The sequence below is a fragment of the Numida meleagris genome, chromosome 2 (assembly GCF_002078875.1).
Source record: "Numida meleagris isolate 19003 breed g44 Domestic line chromosome 2, NumMel1.0, whole genome shotgun sequence".
Classification (NCBI taxonomy): Eukaryota; Metazoa; Chordata; class Aves; order Galliformes; family Numididae; genus Numida; species Numida meleagris.
Window position 1 is genome coordinate 19,154,375 of NC_034410.1, and position 20,271 is coordinate 19,174,645.

A 20,271-nucleotide genomic window follows, 5' to 3' on the forward strand; every position below is an offset into this window, starting at 1 on the left:
CAAAAGCTCTTTTAGAGGATGAAATAAATACTCATTAATTTGGCGTGCAAACTTAAAAGGGCAATACTCTATGTCAATCCCCATCCATGAGGCTCTGGGTACAGCCACTTTTCCTCTTTTCCTACACAGGAACTCTGTCTTCGTGAATTTTGAACATTTTCTGTGTTTTTTTCTGGGAACATCAGGTGCTTGGCAGTCACTTGGAGCTCCTGCACAGCCCATATTACACAGAGGAAGGCTCAGACACATTCATGTTATACCAGAAATGCCAGCTGCACAAAAATGCAGTGCAGTTCCTTCAGAGCCTATTTCTTGGTGTGAATTTAGTGTCGTCAACCACTTTCCACTTCTTTAAAGGTTCACATGGTCTGCACATATCCAGCACACTGCAGATGTGTGCAAGAGGTGTGCCCACCAATCGCCTGGGGTCAGCCACATTGCACAGTCTTTATCACAATCCCCAGACGCAGCTTTGACGTGGACAAGCTTGCGTTCCCCTCATCAACATCCAAGCATGGGTCTGGAGGTAAGCATGGGTCAGAAACAATTCCCAGTAGGCTATCTGGATGCAGCCATAGCATTTCGGAGGTGCCATTCAATCCCCAACCTAGTGAACAATGTTATATACTACCATATATGTTGCTGGGGGACTTACAGCAGTGCTAGTGGCACGCTGGGAATTCCCAAGTGCTAACCATTTTCTTCCCATAGAAAAGACTACTTTGCCTCCAGTGAAAAGGGAACTCAAGTGGGAAAAGGTAACAGCCCCAAGTTCTAGTATTTTCCTTTCAGAACAGAGCAGAAAAGGCCAGAGAGAGTGGAGGGAACATGAGCTCTGGCTCTCACCTTTTTGCAGGACACACCATACCTGAGGGAACAGCGGAAGAGTCATTCACAATGGAGGAGTTTCTCTTTTGGCAGATATATCCCAGCTTTTGATCACAGGCCACGTTTTCCCATTTGCCATTCCTGCCTTGGAAGGTTCCACACATTTTTATAAGTTCCACAGAGGGATTTCCTTTAGAAAAGAGGCACAATACACAAAGAATCACTCTGTTAATACCAAACATTTTCATCTCACAGCAGGAGGGAATGCACAGCCACAATGGCCTTGGCATGTGATTCTTCAGAGCAAGAATTCCCAGGAGAAGTGATGAGGGAACACCAGTGAGCCCGTTGGGAGGGCCCATGTTCCAAATACGAGAATTTCCCCTCTCCCGTGTACAATTCAAGGAGAAAATTAGGGTGTTTGAAATACTGCAGCATACAGAAAAACAATTCATAAAAATAGAGCTACAGCAAAATTCCCTGTAGGTTGGTACTATTGCAAAACACTCAACATCCTTTGCTGTTAAAAAATGGATGTGAAATTTATACTGAATTCTGCGCAAGTGCTCACCCTTTGGATTTCCCTGTCATCAGAATTGTTATTATGAAATTACGTACCATGGCAACATGCACTGTGGTGAATTATATCTTAAGAAATATAGTGGAAACTTATTAAAAGTCCATACGCTATACATATAAGAAGCACAGTTGAAACCATATATTTATACAGTGTTTCTCTTTAGTTTTTTTCTCTTTCAAAATTCTCTATATACAATTTTGATGAGGTTTTTATTTGGTTTGAGAAATATGTGCGATAAGAAAACTGTAGATGGAAATTTAATGAGGTGCAAATGCTTGTTTTTAATGATTTTCTCAGATGAGCTATCTGCTTTTTCTGGAAAATTCAGAATTAATGATGAGCCATCTCTGGTGTGATCTCTATTATTGTAATACCCTACCTTTACCATAATCACTTGTAACCTGTGAAAATTCTGTGAAACAAAAGAAATCAGGTAACAGGAATCTGGGGAAGAGGAGAGCATTTTGCCCAAATACTGATCATCATGTCTGAAAAATGCACTCACCTGGAGCCCAGTTCAGATATCTGAGAGGACTGCCCTCAGTCCATTCCCAGCTGCTGTCAAGTCGTCTGACAAGACCAGTCCAGAGCTTGGCATTGAAACCCAGATCATTAGTCAGACCTACATGTGGAGAAAAAAAAAAAAAAAAAAAAAGAGATAATTAAATGCATCTGGTAAGTTGTTAAAGAAAACTTGAAATACATTTTTAAAACCTAGAAAATTAAAAAAATTAGTCGTAACAGAAATCTTTTCTATATAGGTTAGTTTTTTTCACAATATTTTAATAAGTTTTGTTTGTCAGAAAGTGACAGGATTTTTTAAGAACGCCACTAGGACTTATTTTCAAACTGTGAATATAAGTATCCATGTTAAAGCTTGTTTTAACTGCATTCATTTACTTGTTTGTATGTAATTTTTTTATTGCCTTACCTAATAAAAACATTTCTTCACGAAGGTTTGTGACACTTAATAATTCTGCATTCTGCTGCTGGCAGCTTCTTCTTGCTTGATGCCAAGTCAAATGCGAGTTTGAGTTTATCTGATAGTGTGTTTCTGTCAAAGGATTTGTTTTCCAAAGGTCTTTGTGGAGGATGCCTATAAAATATGAAAAACACAACTTGACAAGATAATCATACTTGCTAATGTAAAAAGTAAAGTACTCAGTGAAGACTAAAACAGTGTAGCTGTATGGTTTGGTAGGTTTTGCTCCACGTATACACTTTGTGCTTTCAATATTAATAACATATAACATAAAGAGTTCTTACAAATGTCACTTTTCTACATTCACTTTCTTCTTTTCCACTAATACCTCATCTATTGGATGCTGGAAGCCTTTGTGTGGCAGGCAAACTATGACTTAGTTGCCATAACGGAAACATGGTGGGATCGCTCCCATGACTGAGTGCTGCGATGGATGGCTACAAGCTTAAAAAAAAACCATAAAACCATGACAAAGCTCTTCAGAAAGGATAGCAACAAGTGCCGGGTCCTGCACTTCAGCCGCAACAACCCCAGGCAACACTACAGGCTTGGGGCAGAGTGGCTGGAAGACTGTGTAGAGGAAACGGACCTGGGGGTGTTGGTTGATGCTCAGCTGAGCATTAGCCAGCAGTGTGCCCAGGTGGCCAAGAAGGCCAATGGCATCCTGGCTTGTATCAGAAATAGTGTTGCCAGTAGGAGTAGGGAAGTCATCCTCCCTCTGTATTCAGCCCTGGTGAGGCCCCACCTCAAGTACTGTGTCCAGTTCTAGGCCCCTCACTGCAAAAAAGACATTGAGGCCCTGGAGCGTGTTCAGAGAAGGGCAACAAAGCTGGTGAGGGGTCTGGAGCACAGGCCTTATAAGGAACAGCTGAGGGAGCTGGGATTGTTCAGTCTGGAGAAGAGGAGGCTCAGTGGGGGACCTTATCGCTCTCCGTAACTACCTGAAGGGAGGTTGTAGTGAGCTGGGGGTCAGCCTCTTCTCTCTTGTAACTAGTGACAGGACAAGGGGGAATGGCTTCAAGTTGCACCAGGGGAGATTTAGGCTGGACATTAGGAAGTACTACTTTTGTGAAAGAGTGGTCAGGCGCTGGAATGGACTGCCCAGGGAGGTGGTTGAGTTACCATCCCTGGAGGTGTTCAAGAAACGTTTAGATGTTGTGTTGAGAGAAATGGTTTAGTGGGGTTATTGGTGGTAGGTGGATGGTTGGACTAGGTGATCTTGTAGGTCTTTTCCAACCTAGCTAATTCTATGATTCTATTTCTCTCACAGTTCAGTTCACATTAACCTCCTTTTCCTCCATGCAGAAAATCTTGAACTCTCAATCCTTTTTTTTTTTTTTTTTTTACTTTGAAACCCCTCTTAATCTATACATTACATGCCTCAAAATGCCTCAAAAGCCCTTCTTTCTGCCTTTTTCCATCAGTCCCGCACTCCACTCTCACAATATATTCCATATATACCAGTCTCCTCATCTCAGCTGGAGAAACTGAGTGAAGAGCAGGCACCCCATTTTTAGTTGCACAGCTTACCAATGAATTAGGTTACCCAGAATCCAGTTTGCTCTCCACCAGCACGACTTCCACATCCTGAGGAGATTTTGACTGTGAGAGGGGGTGAAATTTTTCTTAATACCTTTCCTGAAATATTTATAAATAAATTACCTTTTGATGGACAAATTCCAAAAAGTTGGTCTTTATCAAAATCTGAAGTAGTTGCACACCAGCGAGTGCTTGCATCATCAGTCTGAGGGATGCACTCAGCAAACCATTTACCATTGAACTTAAAAGGGAACACACAAGGTGCACCGAAAGTATTTCCTCCCAGCGTATACATATCTATGGAGAGAAATATAGATCAACAGCAGTCACTTGGTATCTGATGCTGACCACAGGGTTTGTTCACAGGCATCTCTCAATGGATGCAGTTGAGCTGCGCAAGAGTTGATGTGGAGAAAGCAGATACTGCTTCATTGCTACAAAGTCTTCCAAGGCTGTTGTGCCTACTGATAGATAATGGCTAAGGCAAGACATCCCAAATTAGCACTCTTAAACAGTCATAATTTGGACCTCAGAAAAAAAATCTGTCAAATTTATTTCTTTCCATGTCTGGACTATTGTTTCATGATCCAGCTTCTCCCATTGCACACATTTCTGTCCTCAGATGATGTTTAGGATCTTTTTTTCTTTTCTCTTTATGGTTGAAAAAGCTTAGAAAGGAACTGTCAGAACATTTTTCTTAGTCCACGAGAGGATGATATATCTTAAATTTGTAAGTGACTCTGCTAGAAAGTAACCCTCCCATCTCTACACAGTCTAGTTTGTCTGTATGTGAACAAAATTATGATAAAATTCATTCCAAATAGAACTGTTATAGAGCAGGGAAAAATTTTCTTCTCTTGCTATTTGACCTCTCACCCTACCAGTGTTACAGTAGAAAGGACACTGAACACTTGAGCCTGAATGCTAGGTCGATGTAACCCAAGCAGGATAATAAAGCAGGAAAAGGAGATCCAGCTCTCCAGTGTTGAACTCTCCAGCACTACTTCCTGAGTGCTAGGTGTTACTGCATTCTAAAACATTAAAGTTCTGCCTTTATTTTTGCCTTCTTATGCTTTTTCTTCTTTCTGGGCCTGGGAAACACCAGGTAAACACTTTTAGGAGTGGATCAAAACAATGTTAACTAGAAATTAACTTATAAAAACAGCACCTCTTCAATCCAAGTCACAACAACTTTTAAATATAACAGAATTCACCATTTCTCCCACAAATGGATCAGGTTGATTTTGAAACAGCCACAGATTCCACCCACACCATCACTCCCCACTGTTGCTGTACAAAGAGAATTCCCATTCTTCTTTTTTATTTCATCACAGACCATTTCTTCTTTCATTTGACAGAGTCACACTTTTTGAGATGTGCAGAAAAGTACACAGTCATGACAGAGTAGGTCCAGAGGAGGGCCACAAATATGCTCAGAGGGCTGGAGCACCTCCCCCGAGAGGGAAGGTTGAGGGAGCTGTTCAGTCTGGAGAAGAGAAGGCTCTGGGGGGACTCTCCAGTACTTAAATGGGGCTTATAAAAAAGATGGAGAGAGAGACTTTTTACATGGTCTGATAGTGATAAGATGTAGGAAAAAAATTTAAACTAAAAGAGGGGAGATACAGATTAGATATTAGGAGGAAATTCTTTACTCAGAGGGTGGTAAGACAGTGGATCAGGTTGCCCAGAGAAGTTGTGGATTCCTGGAGGTGCTGGGTGGGGCTTTGGGAAACCTGGTATAATGGGTTGCAACCCTGCCCATGGCAGGGAGTTGGAACTGAATGGTCTTTAATAGCCCTTCCAACCTAAGCTCTTCCATGATTCTATGATATTTGCATTGTGTTGCTAAGCTGTTTGTAGTGAGCTGTATTACTGATGTCACTATAACAAGAACTGCTGTGTGACAAGCAGGCAGTTGAATCCTTTCAAATAAGGGCAGCTAATGTACCTAGAAATATGGAAATTAATTTTCAATACTCACCCTCATAGGGCCTGGAGCATATGCTGCCTGCAGTTCCATGGATTCTCCACCGGCTCCCTTTGCCCGATCCTTTGGACAACCTGATTTTCTTCCCCTTCCCTTTGCCATAGTTGAGAAACAAATCCTTGCCTTGGATTGAAAATGCCTCATCCTTACATGCCCACCTCTGAAGCTCGCTTGTCCTGTTGCAGGTTTCCAGTGTGATGGCAGCCTCGTCGTCCTTGGTGAGCACTCCCAGGCACAGCTTCATCCCCATGCTCAGCAGCTGCGTGGCCGAGATCCACCTGAACTTCTGCATCTCGTTGTTCTCATTGCACATGGCAGTTATGACTGAGCTGCTGTTCTGAGCTTGGGCACAGAGCTTGCTATCTTCATTATAAATTAAAAATATTCCACTATCTATAAAGCAAAATCAGAATGCGATTTTTTGAATAGAGTTGCCATAGGAGATAAGTCAGTTTCTTGCTATACGAAACTGTTACAACAAAAGCTGGATATTCAGAATCGATAGAGAAAGAAATCCAGCAAGTTTCATCATCAGTATGAAGGACGTTCCTCACAATGTTCTTAAGATACATGCAATACCGAACAGAATTCTCTTCTTCTTCACATTCCTCTTTAAAGGACACTATTCTCAAAATGCCATTCAAAAGTGACCTCTATTAGATTTCATGAGTTCTTCAAATTTTCTCCACCACACAGCATATTAAACAGGTTTTAATTTTGCAAGTAACAGGCTTTTTGCGTTAGAGGCATGAAAAAAGGTTTTCATACTCAGTGTTAAACATTCTTACCTTTGGCCCAGAATGACATTTTGTTTTGCAGCTCAACAAACAAGTGCAGCACTTAACATTTTTAGTTAATAATATTTGGAAATTTTGGCAACCGTACAAAAAGTCATTTCTTCACAGAGTCAGAGTTCAGCTTGTGCTTTTGTCAGGAGGGAAACCACAAATTGCAACATCCTCACTTCAGTTCTGAGCACAGGATAACTGTCCTCAGTACCATTAATAGCTACACTTGTAAACAGAAATGTGAAGCATTGCACGACAGGGCTTGGTTTCTGAAGACCAACTGCAAAAAAAGGGGCAGAATTTCAGCCTGCTCCAAACCTGGAATATTTTTGCTGCTGGCCTTGTATCCCTCAGCTCCCCTCAAGTGACAGCAACATGACCCACCTCGCTCTGCTGTGCCATTGAGCTTTAATGCCACCCCAGCTTTCTTACCAGGAGAGAAACAGATGAGGCTCATAACCCCACATCCCAGGACAACAGGGAGCAGTCAAACAGCTGTGGTGACATTCGTGTAAAAAGCTGAAGATCTGAAGAAGCAAATGTCATTCTCCCTGGCACAGTTCTGCTGCTGCAGTGGTGCTTCATGCTAGCCAGCTAAGCCTTGCCCAAAAACTTTCAGAGAAGAAATTTACACATGGTGGATTAGACCAGGATCACCGTCTCATCCCTGCTGCTCTTCTTGCTATAGTACTACACTCCCACCAGTTCTCCACCTGGGAGCTTCCCGGGGAAAGCACTGCACATACAGGATTGGGATATTCCTCTCAGCATGAGAAGTATCTGAAATCTATCAGGCAGCAGCTCTTAAGGTCCTTCCTAATGCTACCAGCTAGGAAATAAGATTCCAGTAAACAACAGTCTATGTGCAATAGCTGCATGAGCTGCCTAAGAAACTCAGCACAGACATCAGCCCATGGTTCCATGCGTGCTGAGAGGACACTGCCTTGTGCACCTGAGCTGATTTGCCTTCCAGTGGAGTACTTTCAGGTCAGCTATGCCCACACTCAGCTGGCTGCTTTTCAGGAATCAGCGCTGCCTCACCCACACCTGTTGGCACATTTCTTTTACTCATATGCCTCCTTGAAAACTGAGTTAAGGAAACAATGCCTATATAAACATCAACGGAAGTAAGAGTTGAAAGAAACTATTCCAAATTACATTCTGTGCTGCAAATAGATCTAAACTCATTCTCCATGAGGAAGGATGTCAGTAAAGCAGGAGAAAGATCACTTGCAAACCTCTGTACTCAGCAGAGGACAAAGACTTACCAGACACTTGAAGAGATGTGCTAAAGGAAAAGAGAAAAATCACAAGAAGGTAAACAGCCATTGCCAGATGTTTCACTTCTTTCTCCCCTCTAACTCCTACTGAAGAACAAATTGTGTCTTGCAAGAAAACCCTTCTGCATTGACCCAGATTAACAAATCCTTTTTGGTTTTCAGACTCAACAGATACAGGGAAGTACGTATGTTCTGGTCTGCAAATAAGGAACCAAATCACGTCACATGCGTAATTTTGAAATAATACCTCAATGAATAAGCTTTACTTTCTAAGCTATTTTTGGTAATGAATACAAGAGTTTTCTCTTCCGTGGATATGTTATTTCTAGGAGGTCACGTTTTAGTGAAGATTTTTGGAAATATGCCTTACAACTCAGGATCATTATTTTTAGGATGAAGTTGACAGAATTAGAGAAAAAAAAAAAACAAAATTTTCCATTTCAGCTTTTCCATAGAGGAGAGAAAAGCTGCGGAAGAAGAATCTGTGTTCTTCAGGAGGCACCTATCCCTTCTTTTGCTCTGTTCTTGACATGTACAGGAGCAATGTACCCAACCTGCCAACAACAAGTGATGAAATTCTGAAAAGAAACAACACAATTAAGGGAAAAATATAATCTGCCACTGGAAAATGATGAATTTTCAATTATCGCTGAAGAGGAAAACTAAACTGATAAGGAATACTGTCACATTTTTCATCCATCTGGTCTATGAAAGTTCCCACATCCTAAAGTACACTCTGTTCAGACATTCCGACAAAAATCTGCTAGCTACTTTGAGAAAAACCCTCTCCTCTATGGTATGTAAAATAATTAGAAATACATAGAGGCTGAGGAAGAGAAAAGGCACTCATTCCTGTGGTAGGCTTATAACACTTCTAAAATTCTTAAATTCTTGAATATGGCCTTTGAAAAATCTCCATCCCTGTATCTTCAGGAGAGGCAGGTTTGGAATAAGTTCCCTGATATTCTATTTACAGAAAGTACCCTTCAAGGTCCTTCAGTGCTATGGAAGCTAGAATAAGGCTTTTCCTGAAAAATTGCTGCTACTGTAGGCAGTGGAAGCCCTGGATACCTACATGAAGATCTGAGACCGTTTCTGTTGTTCTGACTCAAATGCAAATAAATAACACACTGGGCCTAAAAAAAGTCCACAAGGAATTAGAGCAGATCAAGAATTACAATGATAAGAGAAAATAATGGGACCAGGGGGCAAGAAAAAGGGACCAAGAAATAGGAAAGAACAGGAGAATGAAGGATTGTTATCAATTATCTGCTGAGGGAAACTGAAAAAAAACATAGTAAGGTCAGTTTCACCACAATGGTTGTATGAGAAGACCCTGTCACAGCCCAAAAAGACAGAAAGATCAGAAGACAGCAGAGAGGTACTCCACTCAGAAAAGCAGCGCTGAGTTTTGTGTTGAGTCAGCATTGTTCCTTTGGCAATCTCTGCTCCCAGGCAGGAAGTTACACTGTGCAGATTCACCATCTTCTCTCTGAAGTCAGAACTCTTCTGCAGAAAAGAGGAAACAGAAACAAAGCACAAGAAATGTAGCAGGATGCAAAGAGGCAAGGCAAACTTTTACACGCTATCAACAATTACCATCAAGTCATTCTTCAGTTGCTGCAGCAGAAATGAATGGGTGATTCCATGCAGGTTCTACAAGATGGTTCCCTAAAGAAGTTAAACAATTCATTTTTGAAAAGCTCCACTATAAATATCTGAAAAAGAAATGGTGATCATTTATCCTGTTTGATGTAAGATCCCAGAATCCCCATAAAGAAAGCGTAATCACAAAACTTCTAATTGAGAAAAAGGGTTTTTTTAATGCCAGAACCAAAACTCTCAGTATAAACGTTCCATACTAACAAACAAACATACAGAGGGAACAACCTTTCCATTTCTGTAGATAGGTTCAGAATGTATTGAAAGAGCAATAAAAAGCACCTGGCATTTTCATGCTATATTTTCAAGATAAATCATCATCTTTATTTTTCATTCATCTACCTAAGCCATCAAGATGAAATGTAAGAAAGCTTGGCAGAATCAGAGGGTTATGGATATGAATTGTTAAGGATCAGCTAAAAAGTCTCTTAAGCTTTTCTATCCAGCCTTTCTCTTTCATCTTTTTGATCAAGATTTTTGTTTGTTTCTTTCTTTAGCAAGACTATTTCAGAAACCAAGACTTAAGTAGGAGCATCTACTCAGGACACAAAATAAGAGATCACAAAAGCAGCAAGGGTCCTTCTTAGAAAATACTAATTCCGTAAGGAATAACAGCCTGTAGCAGAGAATGACTGAAAGAAATGGTGGTATGACAATCAACAAGAAGATACACTGATTTTACTCATACAAATGGAGCAACACAAATAGTTTCCCCAGCCCGATCTTGGAAACTTTTCTAAGTATTCAGTCACTTGTCAGGAACGTGAAAGCTTAGCAGCAGGAAAGGAGGATGTGTTGCCAGATCACCAAACGATGATCGGTTAAACCACTGCAGTCCAGCTCAGTCCTGGGAAGATGGAAATAACAAGAGAGAGTGGAAACAGAAATGCAGTTTGAGAACCACTTTCCTCAATCTTTCTTGAAGCTTTATATGACCAAAGGAATGATGATTTTAAAAACCTTGAGCTATGTATTCAGTCTAATGGGAACTATGTGGAAACAACAACGAAAAAAAATCAGGAAATTGAAATTAAATTATTACAAGTCCATAGCTTTCCATTTAACCTTATGTTACATTTAATCTTTTATTAATTAGGTATTGTTTAAAGTGATCAAGTGTGTTATTTTCTCTGCTTTCCATACAAAAATTGTCATTATTCTATACATCGTGTATAGTGTATCAGTGCTCACCTTAAGCTAACTAAATGGAACTTTAATGATATTCTGTGCTATAAATGTCACTGCTTTCATGTTTGCCCTTTCTCATAGGAGATTTGCTTCAATCCCATTTTATTGCAATTAGAGGGACAGTAAAGCATGCAGCTTAAATTTCACATTCCTCTGAAAATCTCACGTCTTTGAGTAGAATAAAAACAGCATTTCACAGTAGCACCTACACCTAATGCTAGCTATTAAGTGGCTTTCAGTTCAGAATGGGTAAATGAATTTGGAACAAGCCAGGCTCCAGGAGCTGGGTTCTCTCCCTGTCAGTCTTTAGCTGTAGAGATGTACCTACAAAGCATAATAAGAGTATGAGGAAATGAGACCTCTCCTCAATATCTGTTTTCTTTTCAATAATACATTTGCACGTATACACATGACAAAATGTTGTTTGGAGGAATCATTTGGTGTGATCTGATTGTGGGGGCCCTCAGAACTGGACTTGACTTCTTTTGGATAGAGATTGCACTGATCTCTTTTTGCACAACAGCTGGTGCAACGAGGCTGGGATTGGAATCTTGGCGTTTCACTGCCCCTTTCACATACCTTTCTTTCTGTTTCAACAATACTGTTGAAATAACATCATCTTTAACATCATTAATCAAAGTTGGTCAGGAAGTTTCTGGCTTGTAAATCACACCAGGTGGAATGAAGAACTATTAGAAGTAATAATCCTCTAAATGACATGCTTTAACAAATGTGCATTAAAAAAAGGAAATAGCAGAAGAAATAACCGCTATTATTATTAGAAAAGAAGAAGAGCAGAAAGAGAAAAGGGACTCCAGAGCAGACTTCCCCATCTTCCCTGCACGAATATATAATTCCAGATCTTTACTAGATCACTCAGCTGGCTTTTTTTGCTTTGTTTTAAGCATATAATCCATAGATATATACAGGAAAATACGGTTATTATTTGATCACAGTTTAAAATGGAACGTGTCCAGGATTGTGTCTTCTCTTATTTAAGTTTATCCTATTACAGTCTTACATAGGTAAGACTATACAATACAGAACTATTTAAAAATCAGAGCTAGTTACTCTTTATTTCACAGAACAAATCTGAAACCACAAAATCAAATATCTTACACCTTTATATTTGAGTGAGGAATCACACATGATTTGTGTTTTATAAGATTTGGAAAAATTAGAAATATAAACCCCACATTTGGAAATCTAAGAATTCTGTGAATGGTAACTGATCTCAGCATTTTTGAAAGGCAGCAAAGTCAGCACTAATGGATACACTGGTAAGGCTAAATTGTTCCTGACTTCCAATAAACACCTTACAAATCCACACCATGTATTGAGAGCATATAGAAAACCAACATGTGATTACCAATACTCAGTGCTCCTACAAACCTTTAGAACACGTACTGGTAATGTTCCTCCTCTCCTCAGTAATTTTGCTGTTAACTTCATTGCTTCTCCCAGACAAGTCCACATGTAGCCAGCAAGAACTCCAGCCAACCATGCCTTTTCCATTTCAAAGGCCTGCCTCCCATTTTTACCTGACCAAATCTTAGAAGAGATAAGCTACGAGAACTAAACACTTGGTTCTCCACATTGTGTGAAATCACAGGAACTGGAATTTTGCCATGAAAGGATTTTTTTAGTCTCTTGGTTCAAAGAGGATGCCTAAACACAGGTTTGTTACCTAGCAGCTACCGCTGTAGTTATAATGCTGGGAGTACTTGAAAGCTGGCAGAATTAGAGACATTTGTTTAATAGCTTGGAGATTCTGTGCATCACTACATGGTCTGAAATGAATTTAGTGCAGAAAATAATTAGCATTATCTTTTTTCCTAAGATCATGAGATCTGAAATCTTACACAAGATGGTTATGAAATAAAGACGATGCTGTATGTAATGTTAGGCATACACTGAAACTGACTAATACGGTATTTGCACTGAGAAAATAGCTTTGGTTTAACTGTAGTTGCATAATTTTATTAAAACAAGGCACATTTTATTTTATTACATTACACTTTACATTACATATTACATTAATTTTATTATTCTATAGTGTTGCATGTTCATTCCGTTCTATGTTGGTCACAAGATCCTTTGTGTCTCCAGTTCCATCACTATTAAAATACAAATTGTTCTCAAAGCTGTCATTTGTTGACAAGCGACTCTTTCTTCTTTTGTAGAAGAGATATCCTGCAAGGCTGCTTCCAACAAGGATGATGATGACAACAATAACTACGACTCCTGTTTTACCGTGGCTTAGAGTAGGAGCCTCCTCATCCTTTGTCATTGCTGAAAACAAATACAAACAATAAGTTGATTTTCAAAGGCTAACTGCACTTCATATCACAAATTATTATTTTAAATTTCTGTTTGGACACTCAATGCAGTATATCATATTCTACTAGGAAATAACGTGCTCCTAAGAAACACACAGCTATTCAGAAAACGTAGAAAATCTTACAGAAAATGTAGGATACGTAATATAGAATATGATTTTTATTTTATTTTTATGATCTTCCACTGGATAAGTTTTTGTCTACCTGAAAGAAAATAAGCAAATATCCTTACCTTTTGTAGGCATTTCAGCTGGTGGCATTTCAGCTGATGGCAGCATTTCAGTTGCTGATATTTCAAAACATTGAAAAAGAATTATGTTATTATCACATTTTTCTTTATATTAAAATTATGTTATTTGAAAAATCATAGTGAAAATCATATTCAGAAAAGTTTATGGTAATACAGATCTCACACAAAGCTCTATACATACATTAAAAGTCAAAGCACAATGGTCTATTGTGCTACAGTCTCTCATGTATGTATTTACATAAACTAGCAGAATAAACATACCAAATAGGAGAACATCAATTAACTCTATGGGGGCAGATCCCCCACCAGTGTAAAACCACAAGAAGGACTACACAGATTCTTCAGGACAGACATGCTCAAACATGATCCTGAATATAATTATAAATCCTTGCAGTACTCATCATTCTACGTATATATAGCAAATATATTTGTTTTGCTAAGAGATGGCTTGCCTCCACAGAAAATTAAGTCTATTCCTGAACTCCGAAGTGTCTTAGCACTTATCAAGTCCAAACTAAAATGTCTGTGGACCATTTAAAATTAAATATTTTGGCCATGAAATCTGGCTTGATGGGGAAAAAATGGACTATTATAAAAGATTAAAATTCCCATTTTCTCGTATGGACATAAAATCAATGCATAAATCTTGAATCAGTGCATCACATTTCATTCTGATGAAGATGAATCCTGGAAGTGAAATTGTATTACTAGACCCTTCACTTTATTAATAATCCAACAATCTTTGCTTCTAAAGATTTTCCGAAACTCTGCTAATCTGTCAACCCAGCACTACCTATATTACTCTATATCTAGCTCTTTACATTAAAATTAGAAATGATTTGTTGGATGCTTCCGAGACTTTCTATCAAGGAAAAGTATCCACTAATGCTGTTGATAATAACATGCAGCTTGTTACTTGCCTGCACTATGCAAGCATGCAAATCCACGTGAAAACAGGGAAACTGTAAGCTTTCTGCATTCACACAGTTTTTAGTACCTGTTTAATGCTTTCCATGTTTGCTACATTGCATGTTGTGTCCAGTTCTGGGCTCTCCAGAACAAGAGATATATAGAGCTATCTGAGAGAGTCCAGCGAAGGGCAAATAAAATAAGAGACTGGAACATCTCTCCTATGAGGAAGGGCCAAGACAGCTTGTACTATTTAGTGCAGAGAAGAGAAAGCTCAGGTGGAATCCTATCAGTATTTTTTAAATGTCTAAAGGGAGAGCATAAGGATGATGGAATCAGGCTGATGATCTACAGAATTGCCTTCCAAGCTCAACCATTCTGTGAGTATGTGACAATCATGCAACCTTCCATCTGAAATCACAGAGTGAAAAACAGTGTTAGCAGGGAAAAGGAGTAAATAGTTTACCTTAGAGAAATTCTGAAAATAGTCCTTTGGCTGCACTGCTTTATTTGAATGGAAAAAATGTGGAATATAATGACCTAGACACGTTCCATCTTGTTCTTCACCAAAAACCATTAGCCGACCAACTGTGGTATAGCACTGATTGTGCATATTATGCACATCATGGTTGTTTATTGTTATGAAATTACTGCATGTTAGACCCACTAGCATGTTAAACAAGCACTGTATTTACAGATATGAATCTGCTGTTTCTGAAAATGGTATCCTGGGGTGCATTAAAAAGAGTGTGGCCAGCAGGTCAAGGGAAGTAATCCTCCCCCTTTACACTGTCATGGTGAGGCCATACCTGGATCACTGTGCCCAGCTCTAGGCTCCCCAGTTCAAGAAAGTCAGGAAGCTTCTAGAAAGAGCACACTGAAGAGGTTCAAAGATTATTAGGGTCCTGGAGCATCTCCATTATGAGGAAAGGCTGAGAGACCTGGGACTGCTCAGCCTGGAGAAGACTATGAGGGTATCTTATCAATACTTGTAAATCTAAAGGACAAACATCACATGGATGGGGCCAGGCTCTTTTCAGTGACAGGACAAGGGGCAATGGGTACAAACTGGAAGACAGGAAGTTCCATGCAAACATGAGGAAAAAACTTCTTTACTTGAGGGAGACAGAGCACTGGAGCAGGCTGCCCAGAGAGGCTGTGGAGTCACCTTCTCTGGAGATATTCAACACCTGACTGGATGCTTTTCAGTGTAACCTACTGTAGGTACCTGCTTTATCAGGGGGTTGGACTAGATTACATCCAGAAGCCCCTCCCAACCCCTACGATTCTGTGATTCTCTGAAAAGTTAGAGTGAAATGCCATGAACATAATATTCCTAGCCATTACTTTGAAGTCCAATCCACTAGCACCTATAGAACTGTTGAACTGTTGTTTAAACTTACCTACTTATTTACAAAGTAAAGTAAGACTACTTATGTAACAGATCAGCTCCAGAATTTCAAATTGCTAGGGTAAAAATTATTTCAGTAAGTGGAACAGCAAATAGCATCTATTTTACAGGAAAATTTCAGTCACAGTTTTGCATTAGCAGTCTTTTCAGAAAGCAGAAAACACAGTTTCATTTGCTGTGCCTAAAGTAAAATGATGCTTCTAACACTCCATTTAGCACTACCACAGTTTTGCAAAATTCTGCTGACCTAAGCTGTGTTTCTACAGCAGTGTAAGACTCAGTTTAGTCCTGCCCCTGCAACTACATAGTCCTTGCATTGACATCGGCATTTTGCTGACTCCATAACATTCCAGCTCAGGAAGCTAGACTGGCTGAAGCTAATCGTAACTGTCTTTCACCTGTTTCAACTCCCAGAATTGGTTTAGTATCAAAACAGGTGAATAACAATGTCAGTAAAAAGAGGAGAGCTGAATGGTTGAAAAGAAAGAAGTGACCATTAATTGCAACATTTGTTATCTCTGCCTGTTTTAGTTAAAGAATGAAAATTGTCTTTTCATTTTCCAGTCACAATGTAAAAACACAGGTTGTAAACTCTGAATGGCTGGCTAAACCCAACAGTTCTGCAGTATTTCTGGTGAAAGATACAATCACCATTACAAGCATCTGAGTAAGTCATGAAAATACAGCATGAAAGCAAATTCTTAGAAAGGACAGCAGAATTTCTCTCATTTCCAGTATTTTAGAGGAAGTGAACAGCTCAGCCCCTAAGTGCATTTTGTTCTCCTCAGTAAACATTAGTAAGAGATTGCTGATATTGTAATACAAGCTGGAAGAGATGATTGGTATGAGTTTTAGGAAAACGTATGCCCTGAAAGTGCCAAATTTGCACATTGTGTTATTTCAGGAACCTTATAGTTTATTTCATACAAACTATGCTATTTGCCTTACTTTTCATTTATTTACCTTCTTAAAATAGCACAACATAGAGACAAAAGGTCTAAAACTGATTGTTAATTCACAATTCAAAAATAATCAATTAACAGAAGCACTGCTTTACACTGGGAAACAACACACATATGAGCCTGCCAGAAGGAAATAAGCAAAGGGTATCCCCCCTGTGCTAAAAAGAGGGGATTTCTTGAGGAATATGTTTTCAGATAAACTGATTTGTGTGTGCAAACATTGACAACGTGATAACTGAACAACTGTCAACACAGGACAGACAGACTTGTAAAGTGTACACACTAGGAACAGTTGAGATAAGAACAGAATCTTTTCAAAACAGTTCAAAGGGATCTGAATGCTAATCAGCCCTTTTACTTTCTGACAAGAGTTATTCTTTCTTTTGGTATGCAAATGTGGTTCTCTTGGCATTTATAAAAACACAAAATGCTCAGTTAAAATGCACTGCGTGTAAAAGTTCATCTACTAATACTAGCACACAATAAGAATACTCCATATATTAAAAAAATATAAATGTAGCACTTACTTTTTAGCTTTTTACAAACATAGCCTTTGTAGGATGTGCAATAGATATTATTCCAGTATCCGGAGTTTGCATACATTTCAACGCAGTGCTCATTTTGTTGAGGGGAAGGTTCTCCTGTATTCCAGTTGACAAAATTCACTGCAGTGTTGTCTAGCCACAGCCATTCTCCTAAATGGGAAGATACTGAACATGTTAAAAAACAAGACAGTATTCATTTCCTGCTCTGCATTTATTGCCTTCCTGAGAAATCTACTGTTTACTGCTTGATTACTAGCTTTCCCTATTATCTTTTCTAATTTCCCTTGAAGTGTGTTAGAGAAGTATACCATGATTTTTTTTAACATTCCTATCAAACAGTTTATGGCAATTATTCATCAAAAAAAAAAAAAAAGGCAAAATTAAAGAAATTACCATCCACATTTCTGTACATTCCAGTCCAAAAAGTTGATGTTTTCCCTTCAAGTGGTTCAATTATATATGTCAGAAAGCTGGCTTCGGCTGAGTCTTCAACTGATACCAAAGAGGCACCTGCAAGACCCAAAGAGAACAGAAATCTCAGTTTCACAATGCAATGCACTCTCATTGTCCTGTGAAATGCCCATCTTATTTTTACCACTGATTATCTGTGCCAAGTTCCAAGTAGATTTTGAAATTCAGGACAAAAACTAACTTTTGATAATATCATATGAAGAACTCATGCATTTTTGTTGATGCATTTCTTGTCATTTCCAAGGCACTGCACTAGCACTATTTTCTCACCACTGGGAAACAGTAACAAAACTAAACAGCAGCTCAAGTTAAAATACAAGCCAATATGTTAAACAGTAAGAATTTCTACTGATGTTTTAATATTAAAAAGTCTCTAAATAAAAATCACAGGATTAAAGTAAAAAGTAGCTGTATCTTCAGTCTGTGCACAATTTAACTTCACATATTAATGACTAAATATTTTCCAAGCCTCTATATAGATCATATATAGCACTCTTGCTGGCTTTCTGAAATTCAATCATTGGTGAAACTCTTCAACTAGGTCTTGTTTATTTTTCCTATATTCTCACTGCAGTAATTGGAGAAAGAAAGATCATCCTGGTCATCAGTTGCCCAGTTAGTATGGTAGGTATCCTGTTAGTCATTCACATACAACACTAGGCATTCTGCCATAATGATTCAATCTGTTTGATGCTGTAGCAAAGTCAAGCCATCACAGCACGGAGTTTGCAGTGTGCCAGCAGAGAGAATGAACTATGTAACTTTGCAGGGAACGTCATTAAACACTGAATAAAGACCATATTCAGCTCTCTTTTGTGTGAGGCTACAATCCAGTTAATACTGCAACAGCTGCTTTGATTGGGCTACTGAATATTTGAAGGTTTTTCCTCAGGTAAGGAAAGTAGAGTTATATAATAAATAAAGAGTTATATAATAAATATAAATAAATAAATTTGGATCACTGTTGAGCTAGTGAAAAATTCTACAGTGTTTCTGAATTCTATTATGCATGAGATATAATTGGAAAATGCCCAACTGCAAACAAAAAACAGTGCAAGTAGGGACAGCAAAATATAGGAGAACGTGGAACGTTCCTCTTTTTTCACTGCAGTCTTCATGTTTTTCTACTTGTTCCTCTTTTGCTGAATGATTCAGATATTTTGCTACTGTTACATTTGTCATGAAAAACTCATCTACACATCCTCAACACAGAGAGACAATAGCAGAGGGGGTACCCTAGCAGTACCCTTCCTTGGCTACTCTAGACCCATCAAAGGAGCCATCAGCCCACCAAAAGTCATTCTTCCCAAGCCCAGAGGAGCAAGGGGAAGAACCCAAATTATGGACTCAGAGAAAGGCACATCCTGTACAGTTCAGTCCCAGGGCCACTACAGGACAGCCTCAGCCCGTGTCGAGGCATGAAAGTCTTCAAGACAAATAAATGGCAAGTTGAATATGAGTCAACAGCATGCCCTGACAGCCAAAAGGGCCAACCATATCCTGGAGCGCATCATGCAGAAAATAGCAAGCTAGTCAAGGAAGTGACTGTCCCACTCTGCTCTGCAGTGGTGCAGCCTTACCTCGGACACTGCATGCAGGCTTGGGCTGCATAAGAACCCACTATAAGAAGGAAATTAAACTATCAGCATTCAAAACAGGAATAATTCAGGTGCAAATCAGATCAGATATGCAAATGATAAAAAAAATTCCATTAAACCAAGATTTAGTGATTGCTATGTATTGATGAGATTGACTACCTCCTAGCAGGGCCAAAGGACAAAGTTTCCTCTTTACTGGTCCCCACTCCAGGCCACATAGCTCTTCTAATGCCTGGTACTCATAAAAAGCAGCATCTACCAATGGTAGAGAGCTATTCTCCATCTCCTCCAAAATCAGGGCAATAATTGGATTTTAACTGTCCTGTGAGCCAATACTTAGACCATCCTTGAAATCACAAAATGTCTATCACATATTCAGCTTTCCACAGAGAGAAAAAAGTCAGAAAGACATGCTCTTTAATTGACGAACTCACCCAGTCGAAGACATTCTAAAGATGCCTGAGCCCAGTTCCTTGTTGATGAAGATTCTATATAGTAACAATGACTTCGGAAAGGGATCCAAGAATGGTGTCCTTCTGATTCAGGGCACTTTCCCGGAAGCTGAGGGGGCTCAGTAGGAGCTTGAACTGAAGAAGGAAGGAGGAATGAAACAATGTACAAACACATTGTCTTATACATTCTTTTATCATGAACAGATTATTTTACAGAACATTAGAAAACTTATTCAGGTATTTAGCAAAATGTAAACTTGGCAGTCTGTACTCCTTGTTGCAACACAATGGCAAAAGGCCCTTAATCTACGAACAGAAAGTACTGCAACTGCCGTCTCAAGTAATCTCATTTAAATAATAGTTTGATAAATCTAATTTTTCAAAGAAGCCAAAAGCGCACTGTTACACTTTAACACATTCTTATCTCTACTCTTCAATCACAGCCATAACTAAATTAGGAGCCATACGAACTTGGGCATATGGGTTGTGACCTAATGCCA

The 20,271-nt window shown here is 39.1% G+C and overlaps 2 protein-coding genes across 4 annotated transcripts in view; both read right to left on the reverse strand.

Moving 5' to 3' along the window:
• The window catches only part of LOC110395140 (macrophage mannose receptor 1-like), a 33,317-nt gene extending 25,149 nt beyond the window's left edge, over positions 1 to 8,168 (reverse strand). The window contains exons 1-6 of the mRNA XM_021389295.1: positions 7,973 to 8,168; positions 5,911 to 6,309; positions 4,053 to 4,226; positions 2,340 to 2,504; positions 1,914 to 2,030; positions 869 to 1,018 (exon numbers count right to left, since the gene is read on the reverse strand). Coding sequence (XP_021244970.1) covers positions 869 to 1,018; positions 1,914 to 2,030; positions 2,340 to 2,504; positions 4,053 to 4,226; positions 5,911 to 6,309; positions 7,973 to 8,033 — 1,066 coding nt within the window. The 5' untranslated portion in view covers positions 8,034 to 8,168. The remainder of the gene's footprint in view (positions 1 to 868; positions 1,019 to 1,913; positions 2,031 to 2,339; positions 2,505 to 4,052; positions 4,227 to 5,910; positions 6,310 to 7,972) is intronic.
• The window catches only part of LOC110395139 (macrophage mannose receptor 1-like), a 53,685-nt gene continuing 45,305 nt past the window's right edge, over positions 11,892 to 20,271 (reverse strand). For all 3 annotated transcript variants that reach the window (XM_021389292.1, XM_021389294.1, XM_021389293.1), the window contains exons 26-30: positions 19,754 to 19,906; positions 17,644 to 17,760; positions 17,233 to 17,400; positions 13,406 to 13,459; positions 11,892 to 13,126 (exon numbers count right to left, since the gene is read on the reverse strand). In XM_021389292.1, the coding sequence (XP_021244967.1) occupies positions 12,885 to 13,126; positions 13,406 to 13,459; positions 17,233 to 17,400; positions 17,644 to 17,760; positions 19,754 to 19,906 (734 nt within the window). In that variant the 3' untranslated portion in view covers positions 11,892 to 12,884. The remainder of the gene's footprint in view (positions 13,127 to 13,405; positions 13,460 to 17,232; positions 17,401 to 17,643; positions 17,761 to 19,753; positions 19,907 to 20,271) is intronic.